Source organism: Rhinolophus sinicus, linkage group LG01 (assembly GCF_036562045.2).
Source record: "Rhinolophus sinicus isolate RSC01 linkage group LG01, ASM3656204v1, whole genome shotgun sequence".
Taxonomy (NCBI): domain Eukaryota; kingdom Metazoa; phylum Chordata; class Mammalia; order Chiroptera; family Rhinolophidae; genus Rhinolophus; species Rhinolophus sinicus.
The window spans coordinates 186,239,193-186,263,559 of NC_133751.1; the positions used below are offsets into that span (position 1 = coordinate 186,239,193).

A 24,367-nucleotide genomic window follows, 5' to 3' on the forward strand; every position below is an offset into this window, starting at 1 on the left:
CTGGGGGGGAATTTTCACTATAAAAGATGGCCTCCCCTTGGTCTCAGCAGAACACAATTTAGTTTGTGACCTTAATCTGTGTCTTTGGGGCTGCGTGCAGTTCCTTTTGCTCAAATACTTTTTATTTTGTATTAGTCTAAAATTAATTTTGGTTTACACAGCTAGTGTCTAGAAGAGGTAGGATTCCTCCCTAAATCCGAATACTTCCATCTCTTAAGAATAGTTCAAAGAGAGAAATAAGGAGCAAAGGGATTTTGGTTTGTGTTTTTTAAGAATAACTGGAACTGGGGAGGAAAAGAAAGCACAAATGATGAAGAAACAAAAAGTGAAGCGAGGGCAAGAGCCGAGCAATGGGAATTATAGAGGATGTACGGTGGGAAAAGATTAACGAACTCCTTGAGTTCAGAAAGGGCTGTTCCAATAACCTGTTTTTAAAACCTAAGGTTAGAGGAAGGCGGAAGGGACCTTTATGCGAGGCCACGCCCCTATGCCTTTAGGCTACCAGTCCCGCCCCCGAGGGGAAGGCGGGACTTCCTCCTCCTCGCAGAACTGCTTCCGGAAGGCTCTAGCAGGGAAGAGGCGGGCAAAACTGCGTGACCAATCGGGGCGACGCCTTGGTCTTGCCCGGGGAGTCGTGGGATAACTTGCTTTTGGGAACTAGCACCATGGCGTCTGGCTGCAAGATTGGCCCTTCCATCCTCAACAGCGACCTGGCCAATTTAGGGGCCGAGTGCCTCCGAATGCTGGACTCTGGGGCCGACTATCTGCACCTGGATGTAATGGACGGGTAACTCTGCGGGGCTCGGGTCAGGGTTGCTGCACGGGGCGGGATGGGCGCACCTGTATTGAGTGCCTGTTGGGTGCACGGCGTCCCTCTACCGCGGAGCGCCTCACTCTGAACGCGGTTATCAGAACGGGACTGGGGTGCAAGTCCTGGAGGTCTGGCTTAGAGCGGAGCCGAGGTGGTATCCTGGGCCATGAATGCGTCCCAAATCTGAATCCCCTCCCCTCCCCCCCGCGTAACGTGTGGTCTAGCACTTAGGATGCGGAAACGATCTTAAATCTCTCGGACACGTGTCTCGTTTTCAGTTAGAGAAACTGAGGCCGAAGGGCATAGGCATGACTTGCCCAAGTTCATATAGGTAGTTAGTGGTAAAGCTGGGGAGACAGCCTTGTGTAACGATGGAGTTTGGCACCTGCAGTGAGATTGCCTGAGTTGTGCCACCTGCTGGGACCCCCTGGTACTAGCCACTTAACCTCTTTGAGTTTCAGTTTCATTATGTGAAAAACGCGAGGAGTGGTAGAATTACCGCGTGGGCAGTACATGTCAAGTTTACAGTGCCTGGCATGTAGTAAATTCTTTGTAACTGTTAGTTGTGTCATTGTTCGAATTTTGATTTTCCTGTCTATTTTCTCTTCAGGCACCCTGCTCTTCAGGGAGGTCAGTTTTTTGTAAGTAATTTTTAAGCACTGTAGTTATAGCACATAATATTGTTTGGAACCAAGATGATGCTAGTTTCTTAATTTGGTTATAAAATGAGGAAACAAACCTAGAGAAGGCAGTAAGAATCTCAAGATTACTCAACCTTGTGCAGTTACAACTTGGATCTTCTTGGGTTTGCCAAGTACCTGTAGTTCTCTTAGCCTCACTGATAACTGGCCATAAAGTCATAACCGCCATTATCTTGGGTTAGGATAGAAAAATAAATTTATGTTGTGCTCGCTTCGGCAGCACATATACTAAAAATAAATTTATGTTAAGTAAGTAAAACGTGTCTGTGCCCTCATGCAAATTTGCAAATCGTATATTTACAAGAAATATCAGTTCTTCCTTTTTCATGTAATTCCTCTTGTAAGAGTTTTGTCTTCTTCATTTGTTCGGTCTGGTTAAGTCTGTTGTTTCTTTTTTTCATTCCACACATTACCTTACTGGTATGCCCAACTGTTAATGGCAAAACGTTGATTTTTTTTTTTTTTTTTAAAGAGTAGAGTACTATGAGAATTTTACGGTAAATGTTATCTCTCACAAAAGCTTAATTTTTAGTTCGTTATCATGCAGTTCTACTTAGGTGCTTTTGATACCTTTGCTTGAAAACCCTGAACTTTCACGGATAATATTACTTAAATGGAATATGTACCTCAGAGATGGGTAGCTACATTTTTGTGTCTGAGACACAAAATGAGATGCAGAATTTTGTGTCTGAGACACCTAAGGGTTTCAGAATAGAACAGGCTACATGTATATGTATGTAGTCTATTTGACACAGAAAGCAATTTGGTTTTAAATAAGTCTTGTACCATGTTTGAGTAACGAGGTGAATGGAGAAAATAATTTGTTTCAGTTGACCAAAATCAGGAATATTAATGATCCCAATAGTAGCTAGTATTTATGAGCTCTTAACTATTTCTGTTCTATGCCTTTTGTGAATTAACTCACACAGCCTTAAGAGGTTGGTGCTGTTATTAGCACTGGCATTTGACAGTGAGGAATCAGATGCAAAGAGATTGAGTCACTGTCAGTGGTGTCATAGGTAGGAAATGGTGGAGCTAGGATTGGAAGCATGCGACAGCTGTGTTGTCTCAGACATTAAATGTCTTCTGTGGACTTACAGAGAATACCTAAGCCATTCTCTGTCCTCAAAGAGCAGCTAATAATTTATACACTTCTATTTATTTCATAGCTCTCCTACTACACTGTAAGCTCCCTGAAAACAGGTTCTGTTTCTCTGACTCACTTCTATTCTTTGCAGGTAAAGCACCATGACAAGCTTAGTTACAGTTGGTTAAATGAATGAAAGGCTTTATCGTAACCCTGAGCTTAAGATAAAAGTATTTGTTTTTTCTTGACTCCTTTCCTCCTCTGCCAAGAAACATCCTGGTTTGAAAAAAAACTGAATTCTGCATATACCTTTCAAGCTTCACAGCTTTTTGAGCTAAGAGCTATTTTTATTCCCCTTTTGCAAAGGAGGAAACCAGTGCAGGGAGGTTCATTCCCTTCCTGAATGTCCCTCCAGAAGAGGTAGAGCCAGGCTGAGCTCTAAGGCCAGGGATATGAAAGTGGGGGTGTGGACTCCCTTTCCCAAGGTGGCCTCCCACTGCTTACCTTCCCTCTGGGCACTGCCTCCATGCTTCTCTGTTTCTTGGTCCCCTTTAAAAATCTCCAACACTACACTGAGTTTGGATGTGCTTGTTTTCTGGTCTCCTATGAGACTCCCATTTCTCTCCTGATTAAAACTGCATGTCTTCATCAGGAAAGTCAGGAACAAATTCTGGACACACTGTGGGGGTGGGGGGGGGTTACTAGTATGGTTAGATATTTGAAATAAAGGCCAAGTGGAAAAGAAAATTGGGAAGCATATAAATGCGTCATGACTCCACAGTTACTATAAATGTGTTGGACCTGAGTGTGGGAACACAGCAAATAAGCAGTTTCCAAATTAGTTACCGGGATTTAAAATTTGGGAGATTGCACATTAGTACTAGATTTTCAACTTGAAAAATATCCAAAGATTTGCCAGTACTGGGTCCATAGTCTCACAAGGTCACAATAGGCTGGAGTTGAATGGCAACCACCATTAGCCCAGCCAGATAGTCATTTGTTTCCTGTCCCATCTGCCCTGTTTTGCTCCTTAATGTTACCTGCCAACCCTTATAGGCATATGAGTTTGTGATTCCTAATTCAGAGAAAGTGTTTTCTGGTTACAATTGTGACATTTTATATCAAAGTTAGACCTCCCTTTAACCATCTTTGTCTGATCTGTCTGAACTAGATTGCATGACAATTATAAACAAAGCTTATGATTGACGATGGAACATGATGAGAGATAAAATAATGTGTTCCTATCTTATAAATAATGATAGTTTATTTTCAGTCAGTTCTCTGGGAAAAAGGGACACTTTTCTATTGCATTTATATTTTGCAGATTTTACTCCCCAAAGTACCCTCAAGGAAAAAAAGACAGAGTAATGTGATAATGAAGCAGACTTCCCAATGAAATTTCTCTTCATTAAAGTGAAATAATTTGGTGTTTTCCAAGCTGGTCTGATAAGAAGTCCTGGGCACTTGTTAAGAATTTAGCTTTCCAGGTCGTCTTTGGTGTCAGTGGGCTTGGAATGGAGCCTGTAAATCCTTTGGTTGCCAGTGCTCCCGTGGTTACTGTAGTCAGGCAAATGTGGGGTCAACCTGACTTCATGCTTGGGTTTGTAGCCTCTTTTTATTATGACTTAGTTAAAATCCTTTGATTTCTACTGAGGATACTGGTGCATTTTTGTTCTCCCAGTGTACTTGGTGAACGAAGTGCACTGAATTGATCTTTAGTAGCGCTATTCATTTTATAATTTGGGAGTCAGTAGTTTTATACAATCTGCTTCTGTTTCCCAGTGAAGTAAAAGTTCATTTGTTGTTTTCTTAAGATGTGGTTGTTTATTTTCATGATAAATTAAACCTAAATCTGAGAGAAAAAAAGTACAGGCATCCCTTGGAGATGTGGGTTCTGTCGCAGACCACCGTAAAAGAGTGAGTGTCACAATAAAGCGAGTCATCATCTTTTTGCTGATGGAGGGTCTTGCCTTTACTTTGTAAAATACGCAACACTTGTGAAGCTCAGTAAAGCTAAACACAGTAGAACAAGGTATGCCTGTACTTCTAAGGCCACACAGCAAATTAAAAGAACAGTGAACAAAATACAAATCTTTCAATTCCAGAGTTGTGTAATATTCAGTAAGCCTCCCTGCCTGCTTCTCTGACCCTTATGTCCAAGTTGTAAGTAAACACAATAAGCCTCTTATGTATAACCCTAGCAGTAATTGTTCTTAGGTGAATGGTAGAGTGATTGATTTCCTACATACTAAAAACCCAACCTCCAAGGACGGACGTGCTCATGTGTGAAAGTGCCTGTACCCATCCACCGTACCAGTCCTCAGATGTGTCCTGAATCCTGACCTCCCTCTCAAGTCTCCTCCTCACCTGGACTTTATTTTTCTGTCCGTTGTTAGTTTGTTGGTGGAGAGGCAGGTGAGTATAGTAAAGAGCCTGGACTTTGGAGCCAGGTTGCCTGCGTTTAATGCAGGGGTGTCCAAACTGCGGCCCGCGGGCCAACTGCGGCTGGCAATCCATTGTTAATTGGCCCTCAGCAAATTCCAAAAATATATTTAGTTTACTTAAATAAACCAGGTGAGGCAATACGTACTTCACCTTGAGTGAGTGGCCCGGCTGTTTGTGTATTTTACCGCATATGGCCCTTGGTGAAAACGGTTGAAAAAAGTTTGGACACCCCTGCTTTAATGCCTTCTCCAGCACTGCCTGGTTGTGTGACCTTGGACCTCTTATCTGTGAAATACAGATAATGTAGTTCCTACCTCAGAGTTGTGAGATTTTAATGAGTTAACATGGAAAGTGTTTAGAATGGTGCCTGGTCCATATAAGTTTTATTTATTTTTTTATTAATGCTCATTCTTCCTGTCATCTAAGGTTGAAATCTTAACCATGGTTTATTGTCTCTCTTCCACCCCCTACATCTCATCAGTTTGCACATCCCATCGCTTTTACCTGTGCTTGTTTCCATACTTACTGTTCCTTGCCATCTGCTAACACCTCTTACCTCCCTTCTTCCAATTTACTGCCCAGTCCATCTTCCTACTTTATTTTGTATGTCTTATTTTTTATTTGCTTCTTGCTTTAAAATCTCACTTCATATTTACAACAGGATAAAGTCCAACCACTGAGCTTGGCACTTGATACCCTGACTGATAAAGTCTGCTGCCTGCCTTTTTTCACACAGGCCTCGCTAGTCAACGCCATCTTCCCCCTTCTTTGCACATAACTTGCCTATTTCTGCCTTTGCTTCATTTCTTTTCCCACCTTCACAAATTCTCTTTGTTCTGTAAATCTCATGATCTTTCCCCCACTTTTAAAAAGTACTATACTATCCTCTGGAACCATTTTACCTCATCTTTGTCTATGTGTTATTGTTTAGCTTGTCTTGCAATCCTCATGTAGGATATACCTATTACTTTAACAAATAAAGCCCAGATTTCAGTGGCTTAACATTATAAAGTTTATTTCTGATTCATGTTCTAATTCAGTGAGAAAGTGCTTTCTTGCAGAAATTCAGGGGCATAGTCTTTCTATCCTGTGGCTCTGCCGCTCCTTAAGGACTTCTTTCTTGGTAGAAGGGTAAAGTAAGAGCAGAAAAGGAATGCTACTTCACCTCCTGGGCTTTGCAGTGACACACATCACTTAAACTCAGTGCATTGGTGAGGGTGGTAGTCACATGGGCCAGCTGGATACAAAGGGAGTTGGGAAATGTCCTGGGCTGCATTGGCTTCCTACCAGCAACTATACTCTAACAGTAGGTCATGGATTCTGCTGAGTCATTAGGCATACGGTACCAAGGAGACTGTAAACTTTCCTGGGCCAGCCAAGAACTTGCGCATATTTATAAAATACAGTGCTCTGAAGTACCCAGTATGGTACTTGATAGAATACAGCGACTAACTGGAGTAGGATAGCAGTTAAGTACTTTGCGTCTCATACCTGAAGACTTCATTGGAATCCTGATCCCACAAATAACTGACTGGTTGACTTGAAGTTACTTATCCTATGCTCTTCATATAATAACGCATCTACTTCATCAGGCTGCGTGAAAATGAAATGAAGTGAGAGGTACAATACCTAGCATGTTGTAAACCCTCAGTAAATGTTGGTTTTTAATACATTAAGTTTCTTTATTGATGATCGTTAAGAAAGTTTTAATAAACTCATTTAGTGCCCTGTGATAGAAGTGGATTAGATGTAGCCACAGGCAGCCTGTGGCAAATTAGAATTGGAAAGACCCATATTAGAGTTCAGAACTTCCTAACTAGTATGTGACTTGGGCAAGTCATATAACTTCTGGGGTGTTGATTTTGTCATCTTTACATTTCTGCCTGTCGGGGTTTATGACTTACAGTTAAATCATATGACATTATTATGATTTGTTCAAATATCAAGGAGATACTTCTTTGTAAAGCCAAAATTACCCAGATATTTTTAGTATCATTTGATGCTGATGTTAAATATTTAATTGAGAAATAGTGCGATTACAGACTCCTCTACCACCATCAAGAATACATATTGAGAAAAATACAGAAACTGAGTTGAAACCATTTTCAGAGTAAGATTTTGTTTGTCTTGTAGGCATTTTGTTCCCAACATCACCTTTGGTCACCCTGTGGTAGAAAGCCTCCGAAAGCAGCTAGGCCAGGACCCTTTCTTTGGTAAGTGGGTGTTATGCCATCGGAAGCTGGATGTGTTGCTTAAGGAAAAGTAGGTGGTTGATTTCTCAACTTCAAGTTCATCTAGAACGCTTTTACCCCCTCTCTCTGTTGGTACTTCATTGGCTGCCTGTACTGAGCCAAACTCTCCTATCTTGGGGCGTTGGCACTTTTGCTAATCTCTTTGCCTGGAAAACTTCACTTGGCTGCCTGGCTCTGTCTCATCTTTTGGCCTCAGGTCATTTGTCATTTCCTCAGGCCTTTCTTAAATTAAGCACCTATTGTAAATTAACCCTTATGCAGTTCCCATATCACCTGGATTTTCTTCTTAGAACTTCCTTCAATCTGAGGTTATTTTTATCAGACTATGTACTGTGTTTCCCTGAAAAGAAGACCTAGCTGGACAATCAGCTCTAATGCGTCTTTTGGAGCAAAAATTAATGTAAGACCCGGTCTTATTTAACTATAATATAAGACTGAGAATAGAATAGAAATAGAAAAGAATAAACTTAGATAGACTAGACTAGACTAGACTAGATGGACTGGACTGGCTCTTATATTAATTTTTGCTCCGAAGACGTATTAGAGCTTATCATCTGCCTAGGTCTTATTTTGGGGGAAACACACTAAACTCCTTGAGAGCAGGAATTTCATCCACTTTGTTTATTGTGGTTTTCCTAGAGCTAAGCATAGACACAAGCTTGGGCTCAGTGTAATTTTTAAGTGAATTAATTAATTGATTTATGGTCTAGCAGTGAAGCCAGTTATTTTATGCAAATTGGAGCTTTCTGTAAGTGGGGCCTGTAGATGTTCCCACTTGAATGTCATAAGATAATGTGAATTAAGATTTTTAAGATCACACAGTAACCTAGAAATTACTTCTCATGGAATATGAGTTGAGTCTACCTGTTGCTCTTTCAAACTAAGTTAGTAATGCCTCACTTGCCAGATCTCTTGTACATGAGTTTCTCAGTGGCATTAACCATATTGCAAGTTCTCAACAGCCACATGTGCCTAGTGACTAATGCACTATCCCGTGCCGCTGTGAGCATGCCCTTATCGTAGGAAGGCTTGTTGGGCAGGGCTTCTCTATAGCAGCCGTCCACTTTGAGCACACCAGAAATGTGTACATTATCGCCTCATTTATGTGGCACGAGGGAAACAATGTTCTACCAACGTGTTCACCATTTTTAAATTTCCAGATAACGGAATAATCTTCTGATGATCTAAACTTAATTTTGTACTACATTTTGGAAAATGAATTTTTCAATCTAAATGTGTTGTGACTAACAGGTGGATGAAATGAAATAAGTAGCATTGTTTGCCCCACTGTACAGTGGCCACAGAATCTTCTACTTATGGCTTCGTGTGGACTTAATATGTTTTTTCCTTTTTCTCTCCCTTTTATTTGGTCTCCTAGTATTACTTCTCACTCTTACGAACCCTGCTGCCACCACCACACCATCTGCTTTTTCTTGCTGTGTTTAGTTTGTTTTTTGATAGTAATCTTTCTGATCAATCTTTCTAAGAGTGGGTCTAAAATAAGGATGAATGGACTCCGTGTCCTTTATTGTTTGGGTTTTGTGACCTTTGTCTTTTATATTAAGAAATGTTCGTTTGTTTAATTCCTGGATCCTGGTTGTTGGATAATTGATACATGAATATATTCTAGGAACTAAATCACACGTTGTATGTATAACTGCTGAAATTCTTAACTGTTTAATCTCAGTATTGAGTAGAAATAACCATCTAAGCAATAAAGTGAGAGGGGAAAGTTATCTACATCATTGGCCTTCGAGTGTGGTCTGAAGACCCATGGGAATCCCTTTCAGATGGTCCATGAGGTCAAAACTGTTTTTGTATTATTTGCCGTATGTGTACTGAGGATGCGTAAGCACTGAGTGAGTCTGCTGGTGCCTGAGCCCGAATCAGAGCAGTGGTATTAACAGCACGAGGAGGAGTCCTTACATTCTTCATCATGATGTGTTCCTAGTGGGTTTCCTTGGTGACGCAGTGTTGATTATTGATTGTAGTAAATCATGATCCTTGAATGCATGTCTTTTTAATATTTTGTGTGACAGTGGGAAGTCCATATAAAGCACTTCTGCATACTGGAGGGTGATGGTTTTCTCAAGGAAAACCACTTGCGCCATTGTTTGAGTTGTGAAATGAATTAGCTGCTTTTTTTAATGAACACCATTTTCACTTGAAAGACTGACAGATGAACTATGGTTATCAGACTTGAGTATTTTACTGACATTTTCTTTAAAATTAAGCCTGTTACTTCAAGGAAAATGCCTTACTAGTTTTTGTTGCCACTGATAAAGTTAGCTTGCAAGTGAAAATTACAGAGTTTTGGAAAACTTGTATCTGCTGCTGTGAGCTTGACAGATTCCTGGTACTTAGAGCTTTTCTGATAAGATCTGTAGTAATATAACATGTGATATAATATAATACATATATTATATAATGAAATGTGTTACTATTTAGATCTGTGTAATTCTTTGATCCAGTACTTAAAAGATGCACTCAAAGCAAGATGGACCAATAGGTTTTAGTGTAACAAAGTACAAAAGGTTCACTAGTAGGGTTTACAGATTCCACATTGAATTAACTTTTATAAAAGTACCACTTGTTGAGTTTTGGTGTAGAAATAGAAGGATATCCACACTTGTCTGGAAAGACTATAATATTAATGTACTCTGCCCTTTTTATGTACTTCATATAAAATGTATTGGAATAGATCAAATGCAGAGCAGATGTGAGTACAGATGTCTTCTATTAAGTCCGACATTAGAGACTTGCAATAATGTAAAATAATGCCACTCCTACATTAACATATAATGGATTTATTATTGCTTATTATTTTTAAAATAAGTGGACTTTAAAATTTTTTAAATTTGAATTTCTTATACATTAATATTGATATACATATATCCCACATCAACATTTTTGGGGGTCTTCAATAGTTTTTAAGAATGTAAAGGGAGCTTGATAATAGAACAATGGAGAACTGCTCACTCAATGTGTTAACGACAAGAAAATTTCCTGAACTCTCGACTCCCCGAACCTGGAGTCTCCGTGAAGGTTGCTAGTGGTTACTGCCTGCGAGACTGAGAGACAGAGCTGTCTGGTAACTTAAGGAATGAGTAAACTGGATATTTTAAATCACGTTGAATTTTCCTTGTTTATAATACAAAGAAATAAACACGAAATAAAACCTGTCTTTTAATATATGTTCTATTTTTGTTGCTTTTGTTAGTTTAGAAATATAAACTTTAATTTTGGCTTCATTAGTCGGGTGGTACATTCTTCCTGACACTTTCAAAGGCTTACTGCATTTCAGAGTTTTGTTTGAGTTCTGGAATACTAGGATTTTTTTCTTTAATGTGGATCAGCGATGTCAGAAATATGCTTGCTCTGGCAAAACAAGAACTCAAAACATCTCACTACCATCTCTCCTGCACAGTAGTATTTACTGTTTTCCTTCTTCACAATGTTTTTTTCTTGATTTAGCTTCTTTTAAGCTGCCCTCTCCTTCTCATTAAATGCTATTATGTTTGAAGTCAAGCTGTTTAAGAAGGCCACGCCCATTTTGTCTAATATTTGTATGATTCAAGCTTTAGGATTAGGATGCTTGTCAGCCTTCTCCTATTAACATGTTCTTCCCCCTCCATCTGTTCCTCCTCCCGCAGTTTTCTGCCTCTCGGTTAATGGCAGTTGTGTTCTAGTTACTCAGGCCCCAGTCCTTGCAGGCTCCTGCCTCCTCTCACATTTAACCCATAGCAACTCTTATTGGCTCTCCCTTCAGAATATACCCAGCATCGCACCACTTCCCGCCATCCTCAGTTGCTGCCATCATCCTTTCTCACCTGGGTTATTGCCAGGGCCTTCTAAGTCAGATTTTGTCACTTCCCCACTCAAAATCCTGCAGTGTTTTCCTTATCTCACTGGGAATAAAACTCCAGTGGCCTGCAGAGCTCTGTACGCTCTCTGCTCACCCCACACCTCTCTGCCCTCATCTGCTCTCCCCAGGGCTTCCCACCCCAGCCACACTGGCCTCAGTAGCTACCATCCTAGTTGTACTTAACGTTTCTATGGTTTGTCTCCCTGAATAAGAATTTGATCTCCATGACAGCAGAGATTTTTCTCGTGTCTTTTGCTGTATCCCTAGGGCCTAGAATAGTTAATGGTATGGTAAGTGCTCAGTGAAATATTTGTGAAGAGAATCCCTTAGCTTTCTTATTTTATAAACGAGGAAGCAAGTCTGCATAGATAATACAACTTTTTAAAGTTTATAATAAAGTGGCATTTCCTGGACCTGGACCTAGGTTTCCTAATTTCTAGTCATTACTTTTCATATGCAGCAACATATGCTTCTTGGTAAATGAGTTTAACCAAAACCTCATCTTCAGGATAAAAGGAGGTGAGCTATATAGAAGTGTAACTATTTCACAATTATTTTGATGTCAGAAGAGTTTATATACCAAGTAGAAAACAGTAGACTTCGATAATATGAGCCAGGTATTTTCCTTTCGGTAATATTTAGGAGATGTGTCTTTTCTTTCTAGACATGCACATGATGGTGTCGAGGCCGGAACAGTGGGTAAAGCCGATGGCTGTAGCCGGTGCCAATCAGTATACCTTTCATCTCGAGGCTACTGAGAACCCAGGGGTTTTGATTAAAGACATTCGGGAGAATGGGATGAAGGTGAGAGGCCAGCGGTGACAGAACTGTTTTGTACTATTCCTACTCAGTTGAGAAGATTTGGTAGAAGACAGGAAATGATAGGTAGATAAGACCGGACTTAGGCACCTGTTCTTCAGCTAGGAAGCCAGAGTTTAAATATAACTTGTTTTTTGTTTAAGTATAATAATGTATGATACTTTTTTTGAATATTCCTTTTAGAAACATTTACATTTAATAGCCTGTTAACTTAAAAAAAAATATGTAGTCTGAACAATTTATGCATTCCATTTACATATGTATTCTAGTCTTTAAAAATAGTCATTACTGCTATACGAGGTACACCACAATAATATAATATAGAATTGTTAATGTGATTAGCAAATTTATCTCTGTCACAGGTTGGCCTTGCCATCAAACCAGGAACTACAGTGGAGTATTTGGCACCGTGGGCTAATCAGATAGATATGGCCTTGGTTATGACAGTGGAACCTGGGTTTGGAGGGCAGAAATTCATGGAAGACATGATGCCCAAGGTAAAAGAAGTATTTGATTCTGGGGTGAGGCACTTATTGGCGTTTGTTCATTCAATAAGCCTATATTGAACCACTTGTATATTTAGACATTTCCTGTTCTGAGGGTGAGCAGATGGAAGTGCCTACAGATCGTTGTTATACACGATGACAAATGCTGTAAGAGATTTAGGTTTGGAAATTAGAAAAGATAACATCTTAATCTTGAACTTTTCTTTCAAAACCATTATCTCTGTAGCCTTTAGAGCTTTGGGGAGTTTCCATTGAATATTGAGGGTTTTATCTGTCTTGTTTCATGAAGTATATTCCCTGCAAAGCCATGGCAAATTAAATGCCATTTCCCAAACAGAACCGAGTTTGCTTTTATAAAACTTTGTTTTAGTATATTAAAAAGGAAGTTTTCCCTAGTCATAATTTGTATATTGATGTGAAGTTATTGTGTTGTGAGACAGTTGGAGTCCTATTTTAGTGGCTGATACTGGCTATTTTTTTGTTTATTTGGTTGTCGTCCTGCCCCCCTAATATCCACTTTAGGAGTCACTTATTTCCTCATGTATATCTAGGTTCATTGGTTGAGGACCCAGTTCCCGTCTTTGGACATAGAGGTCGATGGCGGAGTAGGTCCTGAGACCATCCATAAATGTGCAGAGGTGAGACTGCTTGACTGTGACCCAGACCGGTTTCATGTCAGCTGCCCAGGACATTGTCTTGTGGGCCAAAGAGATTTCCCCTACGTTTCCTAAATTGCCTTTCTTTCTTGGAAAAGTATTTTTTGTTCAAATGTAGAGCTAGGAAAATAAAGAGCAGGGAGTGAATGTTCTAAAATCACATAATCATTAATAAATAAGTTCGGTTATCTCAGTAATGCTGAAGAAAGTTCTGTTTTGAAAAAGAAGATGCTGAAGGCCATGGCGCCTTTAGAAGATCATTGAGTCCCGGTGACTGAGTCATTTTTCCAAATAGGAAAAGAAAACACACCTGCTTATAAGGGGGGGGGGGGGAAATGTTATTCTGTAGAACTTAGGTGTGTTAATTACCTATTTGTCCCTTGGAAGAACTGACTGGAGCCATTTATGATGAAATTCTAGATCTGATCTCTGGATACCTCTAACCCTCCAGGTGGAGATGGGATGAGTGTTTTTCCAAATCCAGGCTTAGTGGGGCACCTGAGCTTCACCAAGTGGGTGCCAGCCCTGCCTGGAGCACTGCGGGTGATTAAAGTTTACGTGGCGTTTGTATTTAACATCACGGTCTAATCTGCATTTCTAATTTTTGATTTGTTTTTGTATATAAGCCACACTTTTCTGCTTTATACTTATCAAAAGCTTCACGTCCTCATTTGTTAAGCATTTCAACCTTTCGTCATCGAACCAGATTGCTTAAATCTGTTCACTTCCAAGTGACTCTTGTAAAATTAAAGTGCTGACAAGTTGCAAGGGTAGAAACTCTGTTTCAGGCATTCTTAGGCTTTTCTGCATCTTCCTTGGAGATATAACCGAAGTGTTTACTTCTTGCAGGCAGGAGCTAACATGATTGTGTCTGGCAGTGCCATTATGAGAAGTGAAGACCCCAGATCTGTGATCAACCTGTTACGAAATGTTTGCTCAGAAGCTGCTCAGAAACGCTCTCTTGATCGATGAAAACACAAGGCATCCCACTTTTCTGCTCATTAAATCTTTTTACTGGAAAACAAGAATATTGACTACCAAATCCTATCACAATTGAGGCAGTGCTGCTTTTCTGAGCAATTATTCATTCCAGTGACTAACATCTGTTGTGCAGAATGTTCCAAGAGGTTAGAAATTGGTGTGTATTACTCTTTTTTAGTGATGGAATTTAAAGGTTAATGTGGTGAAATATACCATTTTTACTGGGAAACTTGATTTTTATAAAGAGTAAAAATATGGCTGTTTTACGGTTATAAACAGAAATGTGTCTTAATTCCTAAGGAAGGCGTATTAGATACTATGAAAAAACTTTTTTTCTCCATTTCAAAAAAGTGTTGTCTGTTGTTTCTCGGCTATTTTCCAAAAGCAAAGGAAGTCCTCCTGTTTTTCCTGTTTCATGTCGTTATTGATTTGTATATACCGTGTTTCCCCAAAAATAAGACCTAGCCGGACAATTATGTAAGACCCAGTATTATGTAATTTTTGCTCCAAAAGACACATTAGAGCTGATTGTTCGGCTAGGTCTTATTTTCAGGAAAACACGGTATGCGTGATAATGAGTAGAATGCAATTTATGAAAAATCTAAGTGAATCTGGCTGGGATGGCATACCATGTTCTTCTTGCTTGTAAAGCATCTGTTTTTTACTTTGCACCTTATATTTGATATATAGAGACTATAAAAACAATGTATGAAGCCCAGGGATTTTCAGGTGATCTGTCTTAAAATACAAGCATAGATTTTTACCAGGGTGTTTGTTAGACTTGCTTTAGGGGCAAGTTTCTCAGAGAATTCCTCCCACCCCACCCTTTTCTTAATCACGGCCACCGTTCTTCAGGACATGAAGTAATGTGCTAGCTCTGAGCAGAAAGGAAAGAAAAGCTTCCATTTGGAAGTAAAATTGAGTTGAATCTTGACTCTTCCCCTTTCCAACTATTTGACTTTAGCAAATCAGATCAACCACTTTCTTCGAGATTCTGTTAGCTGATTTATACATTGAATGCAACTAATAACTGCAGGTTTATACTGAGGATTAACAGAGATACTATTATATATGTAAAGCTTCCACTACTATTCCTAGAATTGTAGGATAGAAATGAGGATGCTCAGTACAAAACTATCGTTATAAATTTGTAGGTTATAGAGTACTTTGATATAATCTCATTAAATCTACAAATCACTCCTGTGAATGGTAGGGCACGTACTTTTGTCCCCATTTAAAAAAATGAAGATACAAAAGCTCAGCAACAGGCTGATAGCATGGAAAGGATCCAGGAGGGCATAGGATTTTCTGGTGTGTATTTTTACAAACAGAGGCCTTGGGAGGTGCATTAGGCAAAGAACGCTTCTTTTACTTAACATTGTCTTATTTCCAGTCTAACTTTACCCTGTGGTGGAACCAGGTGGCTGAGGAAATTCTGGAACTATGGATTTTGACCCCAAGGATACATATTTTATTAATCCATGAAAGACCAGGTAGGCTAAGAGATGACAAGGTGTAGAGTTAATCCATAAACTAAATATTGTGTCTCAAATTACACTATGACAACAAATATATCTGCCACTTCATTATTGTAAATACTCTTGCTACGTAATATGTAGGCGTATGGCAAGAAATAACAGGACCAGTGTCATTGAACTTCTTTAGGCTACTGTGAGTTTTAAGAAATAAGATTTGAAAAGAACGAACATTAACAGGTAAGCATGGAATGGAGCTTGCTTTGTGTTTTTTCCTAGATTACAAAGTAAAAATTTGTTTCTTAAAGTTTGTGTTTATTTTGGCTTGGGAAAGTTTTGTGCCATGAATAAGGTGGTGTTTAATCAAATCAGACAACAAGGTATATAGAAATAACTTTAATTAAAAAACTTACATATAAGATTATAATATCAGACATGACAGAAAGATTGGCGTTTATTTGCCTGACAACTTGGGTTTGTCTGGCTTTTGTTTTCTTTTTTAAAAAATAAATGTACAGTAAAACTACAAGCAAAAATTTGTCAGTATTGAATTTGAATTTGTTTTTCTTCTTTAAAGGAACTAGCATAATTTCCAGTCCCTAACAAAAACTTAATATCACCCCAAGGCTAGGCCAGACGGCCAGGATTGTCAGCTAAATGGGTACTACAACTTGAATAACCTTTTTTACATGAGAAAAGTGATTCATATAAATTGTCCTCGACTTTTACATAGGGAAAAAAAATGATGTAATGGCTTCAAAAAGTTTTCCTTAATGTACACTCCAGTCTCTAATATTGAAGCATTATCCTTTGAAAAGTTTTAATTCTCACTCGAGGATACAAGTAAGAATAGATGCTTATTTAATAGAATAAGCTATGGTATAATAACAAATTAACTAGAAATACAATGTTTTATACTGACAGGACTTTCCTGGTGCTCATTTAAGTTGGTGTCTTCTCCTCATGGTATACAGATAAAATAGATAAAAACTCAAGTTGAGTAATTGAGTTTTAAAAGATGTGATACTTTTAAAAAACACCAATATTTAACTCTACTTTGCTTGTCTGATTCTATTAGGAGTGCATAGAAAATAACCTATGTTTAGTCCAACAGATATCAGTGATTTCAAATAAAGGAATATTGTGTTATCTGGTATAGAAATTTCCATAAATAACATCTATTGGTTAAACATTTTCTTTAAAAAAATTCGATCTCCATAGTCAAGACTTAGGTGTCCATTATCATTGGAAACATGTGCTTCTGTATTTATAGTGCAGCTTACATTTCATGGGGTAATTCATACATGCATTTTTAAAGTGGAGTAGTCACTGCCAGTGTTTTTTTAAAACTACATCGGTAGTGTGTATGTATACTCTATACACACAGATTTGTATACTCTAATATTTCTGAAGCGGTTTTCATGAATTACCATGTGTATAGAAAAAAGAAGAGTTATCATTTGATGCACAAGTATGTGTGCATGTATATGTGTGTGTGGATATAAAATCTTTTTAAAATGATTTACCCAGTAATGTGATTTAACATCAAATTGCAGCAGTTAATTTTTTGGTGCTTGTGATCTGCATCATAAACACAGATGACTAGCATTTGTCTGTAAGTGAAAAGCTAGTTAACTCCTGTGGTTCAAGAAGGAAAAAGAGACATACCTTGCCTAAACAGCATAAAAGATTCCTACATGCAGTACATGCTCTTACTCTGGAATTGTGACAGGAGCGGGTGGGAGATGGAGAACAGGGATTATTTTTTTCTCCTGTTTTCCATTCAGTTACAGTTTTCTTTATCTGTTTCCTATCACGAATTTTTTCTTAACATGAGTAAGTCCTAGAGCAAAGGTTTTGTACACTTCCATTCCGTCTGCCTGCCTTTTTGGATGGTGGCCGTTCTCTAGTGCACTGGTACAGAAGACTTTACTGAAAGCTGGGCTCGATCTTTCAATCTGATTGTTCTTTTTCATCTTGGCATAATAAGGCATCTGTGTCTTCATCCTTCAGTGGAAAAGTCCTTCGTTCCCACCACAGAGACTGAAAGAAAAAACACATTAAGTTTCAACTAATTTGTTTAAATTCATATATCAAGAAATGTGAAAATGTTAATTTTGTAATAACTATTCAATATTTAACACATAATGTACAAATTTTCATTTGGACTTAAATATCAAGCAACTCCAAATGGAACATACTGAAAATTGTTTAGGGACCTTTGTGAATTATTTGTTCACTTTGCCTCTTCCATGATGATGAAAACACTGCCATGGGGCAATGGTGTTCATTTCCAGCCTAAGAGCACTTTGGGAAAGCTGTTGTAAAGGTGTTTTGATCTAATTCTGCACTTCAGTATCTCTCTTTGCATCTCATCATTATTACAAACACCTATTGACTTGTCCTTCTCTGAGCTTTCCACTACTTGCCTATTCTGTAGTCTTCACTCTCTCCATTCTAGCTGTGGTTCTCTTTTTCCAACCTGCTTATGAAGAAAAGTGTAAGAACTTTATAGGTGCAGTGGTAGAAAACACTCCCCTTGAGGTGAGAACTGGATCTACTGGGAGATAAGTAAAAATCTCTTATAAAGGGAAGAGAAACAGCAGCTAACATTCATTGTGTTCCAGAGGCTCTTCTCTTTAATCCGATTTGTTTTATAGTGAAACGCTGATAGAATCCCCATTTCCTAACAGATAAATGAGTGGGTGGAATTACGTACTGACATGTTCCATCAAAAGATACAGTGTGGTTACCATGTTTCCCCAAAAGTAAGACCTAGCTGGACAATCAATCTAAATGTGTCTTTTAGAACAAAAATTAATATAAGACCTGGTCTTATTTTACTATATTAAATTTACTATAAAAATTTATATATTTATGCTTGCTCCAAAAGACACATTAGAGCTGATTGTCTGGCTAGGTCTTATTTTCGGGGAAACACAGTAGTGATGGAACCCGAATGTTGGAATACAGATCCTATGATTCAAATCCAGCATTCCATCTATACTGATTGTCGTACTGCATTTGTTCTGTAATGACAAATCCTGAATTTGTAACAAGGAATTGCTACAAACAAGTTTTTAGAAGGACGAAAGGCAGTTAAAAGGTTTAGCTAGTTGTGATTATACTTACCGTGGTTTCTTGTCCTTCGTGTAATGACGGTGAGCCGTGTGCCGTCCGATCCTGGCTCTGAGGAGTTGGAGCAGCACGGTGCTGGTCACTATAGGCATTAGGGTATTCTTTCAAAAGCAAGTCCTGTCCTTCCACATTTTTACTGTAAGCTCTAGCAAGAAAACCAAGAAAGTATTTATTTCTTACAGTCTTAACATTTTATGTAACCAGGTATCACTAAATCAATTTAACTTGGTACTTTTCTTTAAACAGTGTTGCCCAAAAGATTTTTAAAAATTCATCTGCTAATCTTCCTGATGCTGTTCATATCTCAAAGATTTTTAAATTGTGTTTTATGAAGTCTTTTGCCAAATTTTAAGTGTTTTTTGTTTTGTTGTTTTTTGTTCTCTCAGAAAACAACAAAGGACAGTTACTTGACCCTTAAAACAATTTTTCTGAGTTTCCAGAGTATTGTATGATTATTGTAATGTCATCCCTGAAGGACTCGATTTCCATTTTCCTCTGTACTTCTGGCAAGTTATGTCTCTGGAATGTGGAGAAAGATGAGAATTAAATCTCATATATGTTAGGATAACTATTGGAATAAGGATCTACAACAAATCTGGATATCTTGAGACCTAAATACAGAAATGTATTTTAACAACACTAATTAAATGAGATGCCTGCACACCAGATTTCAACATTACCTTACTTATTCAGTTTTGACTATACAAAAAACTAGCCAAATGTAAATATAAAATACCAGAGATTTTTCTCAAATATATAATTATTAATTATGTTTTTAGGATTTATTCCCTTATTCATGTTCAAAGTATTTTAAACTAGTTGCTTTTTAGACTGGACAGGTTTCTTGAAATTTTTTTTAAATAAAACATTTTTGAAGTAGTTTATGTTAAAATAGGTTACCCAGATTCTAATCCCTAGTGTTAGATCCAGTACAATACATTGAAATGACCTCCTTTTTTTGGGAGAATTATCACATTATTTGATCAGTTAAATCTACTCTTCTGAGGTTGACAATGATCCTGAGAATTAGTATGGACTAAAATACAGAAACTCATTTCATCACTATGAATTAGCCCAAATATAAGCTCAGTATATGCAGTGTTTCAGTTCCAGTGCACAAATAACTGATGTTATACAGTATGTTTTTCCTTTTTAGTGATCTCTCTCATTCATACAGAAATTTTGTTGATTCCACGGTATTGGGTTTTAAATGCGTAACACCTGCCTGCTGTTTCTTCTGTGCCACTTGCTTTGCTCCCATAATGACCATCTGGCTTGTTCTCTTGCTTCATATTTTTTGTGTCTTAGGGAGAAGACTTCATCAGAAAGGTCTTCTATCTGGAATTAGAAATAAAAAGTTTTACTTTTATTAGAAACATTTTGAAATACGAGGACAGGTGTCAATTCCACATCAAGGGAACAATAGTAAGAAAACTTGAAATGAAATCTAAATGGAGAAAACAAATATTGTGAGATGAGCTTCAAATTCCCAAAAAGGGGGCATCAAAAACTCCCTAAACTTTCTCACTATTGGGTCATGTTTGAACACTTAACTTAGATTACAAAAAGGTTAACAGTGCTTTCATTTTATATATTTTTAAAACTTTATTCAAAAGTTGTATTGATTGCCCGTTATGGAGTATACTGTTCCAGGAACATGTTTATATCAAAAGTAAAACTGGTTGAGATAAATGAGAACCTAATGACTTATCTGGAGTTTTAAGATGGCAGTGGTAGTGTTTTAAGAATTTGGGTTTCCTAGCTAGGATCATTCTGAACGAGGGTAGAGTGCATTAAAGAATGGAAGGGCATTAAAAAGTAAATTTTGGTAGCTGAAAAACACGATCAGTGGGCATAGAAAGACTTATAAAAACAAAATGCCTTTTACGTAATACTGCTTCTATAGACTATTACTTTGAAATTCAGTTATATAATATGTTATTCTTCTCTTGATATATTTTACCCATATATATCCACAATCCCTTTTCCACAATTCCAAAAATTCTAGAAGTTTTCATAATTCATTTGGTGACACAGCCTGATCTGATTTTATTATAGAAATATTAATATTTGGTTATGACAGTTGTCCTAGACTTCCTGTACATGATGTAATATATGTACTACATTGTTTTTCTAAAGTCCAAAATGTTCCAAATTCAAAATTAGTTTGTTCCCAAGACTTTGAATGTGGTAGGCTTGAATATTAAGACTAAATCTCATGAAGGAGAAATATGGCTTAATGCTGGAAATGAATGTAGAGATTCACATAAATCCAGTGTTTCAACAACTTACATAAGCAAATGGTATATTTTATATTTGGCTTTTCTTTGTTTTTTATACATTGTCTTTGCAGTCAAATTTGCAAAACATTTTTCTAATCAAATTTCATTTAAAAAAATCAGTGTACCTTAAAGGACTTATATTTCTTTAGTTCCTCAAATATCAAATAAAGCAGACTTCATTCATAATATATAAACTACAATTATCCCATAAGTGAAAGGCTACTTACCTCCTCTCCACCTACATTATATTCATCCAAAGGCTGAAGAACAACCATCCTCCAGCTGTTGAAGATACAAACCAATTTCAAACAGCTCTAAGTCAAGTAGTTGCTAATAAAATGGCTCAATAACAACAAAAACTGATTTGTAGCATTTGCCAATTTCTTTGTATGAAGACTCCCTTCCTGGCTTCTTTTGAGTTTAATAACGACCACAGAATTCCTTTGTATTAAACAATCAGTTCAACCATTCAGCTCTAGCCTAACACCATAAATTGAAAATCACTGTTGCTACAGAACATCAAGACTACAAATAACAAGTGTTATTTCTTATATACAATATATCAACAGATTCTCTGTGGGAATTCTCATAATACCTCCTAGAGTTAATACCTTAAATAAATTATTAACAAGAGAATTAGAAATCAGCTGTAATAGAGAGCAATAGAAATTACTACAGTCGTCACCCAGCTTACGTGTGTTTCCAGCCTCTTCTCTACTTCCTGGTGCCAGATTCAGTCTTAAACTGCTGTCATTTCTAAAGCAAATTGACTAACTTCACTGCCCTTAGGAAGCACAGTTTCCTGTGGCACTCAAGGACCGTCACAATCTGGTTCTAACTTTTCCAGCCTTAACTCCCTTTATTGCCCCACACAAAACCTCAGTCTGTGGCTGAGCCTTGCGCCCGTGTCCACGTGCCTTTGTGTGGTCTCCATGTGAATACACTACGTTCCCTGTCCATGATTCTTCCCAGACCTTCCCACTCATCTTTCTATTTAATGTGTTTATTGCTCACTCAGCAGTGTATCCAAATCTTTGTTATAGGCGTTGTCTTACAGGGTAAATACCCCATGCAAAGGTAGTAGCTTTAAACTCTACAAGCTTATATAAACCTCCATTTTGAAGAGCAAGGGTTATTTGCTAATATAATTATATCCCTAAAGTACCTTTTAGTGCCATCTACATATAAGAACTGTTGAATTAGAAAGACTTAAGTGTGCTAAAGTAAATAAGTCAGGAATTCCCAATTCTTAAAACCTTATAAGTTGTGATACCATTTAAAGTTGTGGCACTTTTTTCAGCATGGGTAATATAAAGGTTTCTTTCACCATTTTCCGTCCATGGTTATACAAGTGGGAGGAGAGGAAGAGGACCATCTTTTATAAAATTTAACTTCACTCTGAGTTTATTCAAGAAAAAGAAGGAAGAAATTTTTAAAATAAAGCATACATACCTTGGAGTAAGTATTTCCTTATATTGGAGTTTCTCTAACTTAGCTGGGGCCACTAATGACATGGGAATCACGATATTATCTATGTCATAAGAACTCTCGCTTCGCAATCTCCGTCGTGCAGTATTCTGCAGAAAAATAGGATTACAGTACTTTTACAGAAGTATCTAGTTATCTGATTATACCCTCCTGAGTTATATAAAGATAATATAGCTGTATACTATATGTAAGTTTTACAAATACATTGTTTAAAATCTGACTATAAATGTTCAGAAAAAGTATACCTATCTTCTGTAAACCAATGCAATTTTTTTGTGTGTGGCAAGTATACAGCGTACATTTGTATGTGTGCATACATACAAGCCTTAAAATGAAAACCTCTTATCAGAAAAGATTACCATAAGGCACCCTAAATGTCAATGAAATGATCATTTAATAAACTCTTTATTAGGAAAAGCTATGAAATACTCAGTGGGCTTTAATAATGATTTTTAGTAAAGATCATTAATTATTACAGTCTTCATTTAAGTGTTCCTACTCCCTGAGCTTCACACTTGTTTTCCTAAACTCGTCCATCTTTGACTTCTACTCTGACCAGATAATAAAAACAACACATGTGTTTGATTCTTATTAGCAAGGTTATACTTAACTTCACGTTAAGGAGTATGATAAAAGTTTAAGCTGTAACAGGAAAAAAGCCATAATCAAGAATTAATGAATAATTAAGTCCCTACTAAAAAAGTTTAATGAATTATTGCTTCCTAGTAAGAAGTATGTTAATATGTACTATAAGCAATGCTCTTAATTAACAAGTCAATAAAGCAGCTTTAGAGGTCAGTATACAAAAACCCTACTTGTGATGATGAATTCTGGGTTCTTGATATAACATTGACATTAGTAGCAGCAGGAAAATTGATGTGAGATCCTGGTTCTGTGTGGTGAAACGCAAATTCTTCAAATCTTGTTCTTTCTCCTGCCATGGAAAGAACCATTGAGAGTATCAAACGTTAACATGGCTTACAGGAGTTAGAATTATTTTATAGTTAGGTAATGTGATTCCTTATCTGTTGTGTATTTTTTAAATTATTTTTTTTAACTCATATCAAAATAAAAACCCACAATCCTGCCACAATTATTTACATTTTCTGGGGTCTTGACAGTTTTCATCCAATACATATTTCTTTAATAATCTCATCCCCCACCCTTTACTCTGTTCCTGTTTTCTTTAGATTATTGTAATTGTGTTCATGTTTCTGTACCTATCCAGATGTTGAACCTTCAAGACTTATCCTCTTAATTGCATTCTCTGTTCTCATGTTTTCTTATTTTACTTTTCTACTTTTTGGAAGATTTCCTTAACTTGATATTCTGACCATTCTATTGATTTTTGGAAATTTTTCTATTAAAATACTTATTTCTGAAAGTTGCTATTCTCTGTTACTCATTTTTATAGCATCCTGTTATTTCATGAATGAAATTTTTTTGGGGGGGTTATTACAAGTTTACTTCTTGGTATTTTCTGTGTTTCACGTTACTTTTTTCCATTTCTTTTGGTTCCCTATTTGTGAGTATATATACACTTATTTACTGCCCTTGTTTGTTTTAATTTAGTATGGATATTAAATATTTTCCTGTGTAATGTAAAATATGATATCCAGTCCATGTTTTTCCACTTGTTACAAAATGTCCTTTATGGCTAGTAGTTTCTTCAAATCTGAATCCACATATTGAAATTGGTTCTTGGTTTCCTGGGTTTTTTATACTCTAGAAGAGAGAATTTTTTTTCATGATATTTACTAGTTAAAGAGAGGATACCAGATGTCATGCGCTTTACAGAGTTGTCTAGTTCTTGGTAATAAAGCGCTTTACTTGTTCTTCTATCCCTGTGTTTCCATCAAAC

The 24,367-nt window shown here is 37.3% G+C and overlaps 2 protein-coding genes across 10 annotated transcripts in view; one reads left to right on the forward strand and one right to left on the reverse strand.

Annotated features, from left to right (window-relative positions):
* Window positions 1–582: 582 nt before the first annotated feature.
* On the forward strand, window positions 583–23,890 carry RPE (ribulose-5-phosphate-3-epimerase). 9 transcript variants are annotated; one of them, XM_019727006.2, is made up of 7 exons: window positions 583–787; window positions 7,178–7,257; window positions 11,826–11,965; window positions 12,343–12,477; window positions 13,038–13,124; window positions 17,904–17,918; window positions 20,066–23,890. In XM_019727006.2, the coding sequence occupies exons 1-7, from the start codon at window positions 666–668 to the stop codon at window positions 20,207–20,209; spliced, it is 723 nt and encodes a 240-aa protein (XP_019582565.2). In that variant the 5' UTR covers window positions 583–665; the 3' UTR covers window positions 20,210–23,890. The 9 variants fall into 9 exon arrangements, with proteins under 9 accessions (XP_019582565.2, XP_019582554.1, XP_019582556.1 ...); XM_019726995.2 differs by lacking the exons at window positions 17,904–17,918; window positions 20,066–23,890 and adding exons at window positions 1,422–1,441; window positions 13,992–15,905 and having other exon boundaries at window positions 585–776; XM_019727003.2 differs by lacking the exons at window positions 17,904–17,918; window positions 20,066–23,890 and adding exons at window positions 1,422–1,441; window positions 13,992–15,905 and having other exon boundaries at window positions 664–787.
* The window catches only part of KANSL1L (KAT8 regulatory NSL complex subunit 1 like), a 101,834-nt gene continuing 93,446 nt past the window's right edge, over window positions 15,980–24,367 (reverse strand). The window contains 7 exon segments of the mRNA XM_074312574.1: window positions 15,980–17,562; window positions 17,564–17,641; window positions 18,731–18,881; window positions 19,962–20,074; window positions 21,246–21,300; window positions 22,471–22,595; window positions 23,322–23,440. Coding sequence (XP_074168675.1) covers window positions 17,398–17,562; window positions 17,564–17,641; window positions 18,731–18,881; window positions 19,962–20,074; window positions 21,246–21,300; window positions 22,471–22,595; window positions 23,322–23,440 — 806 coding nt within the window. The 3' untranslated portion in view covers window positions 15,980–17,397.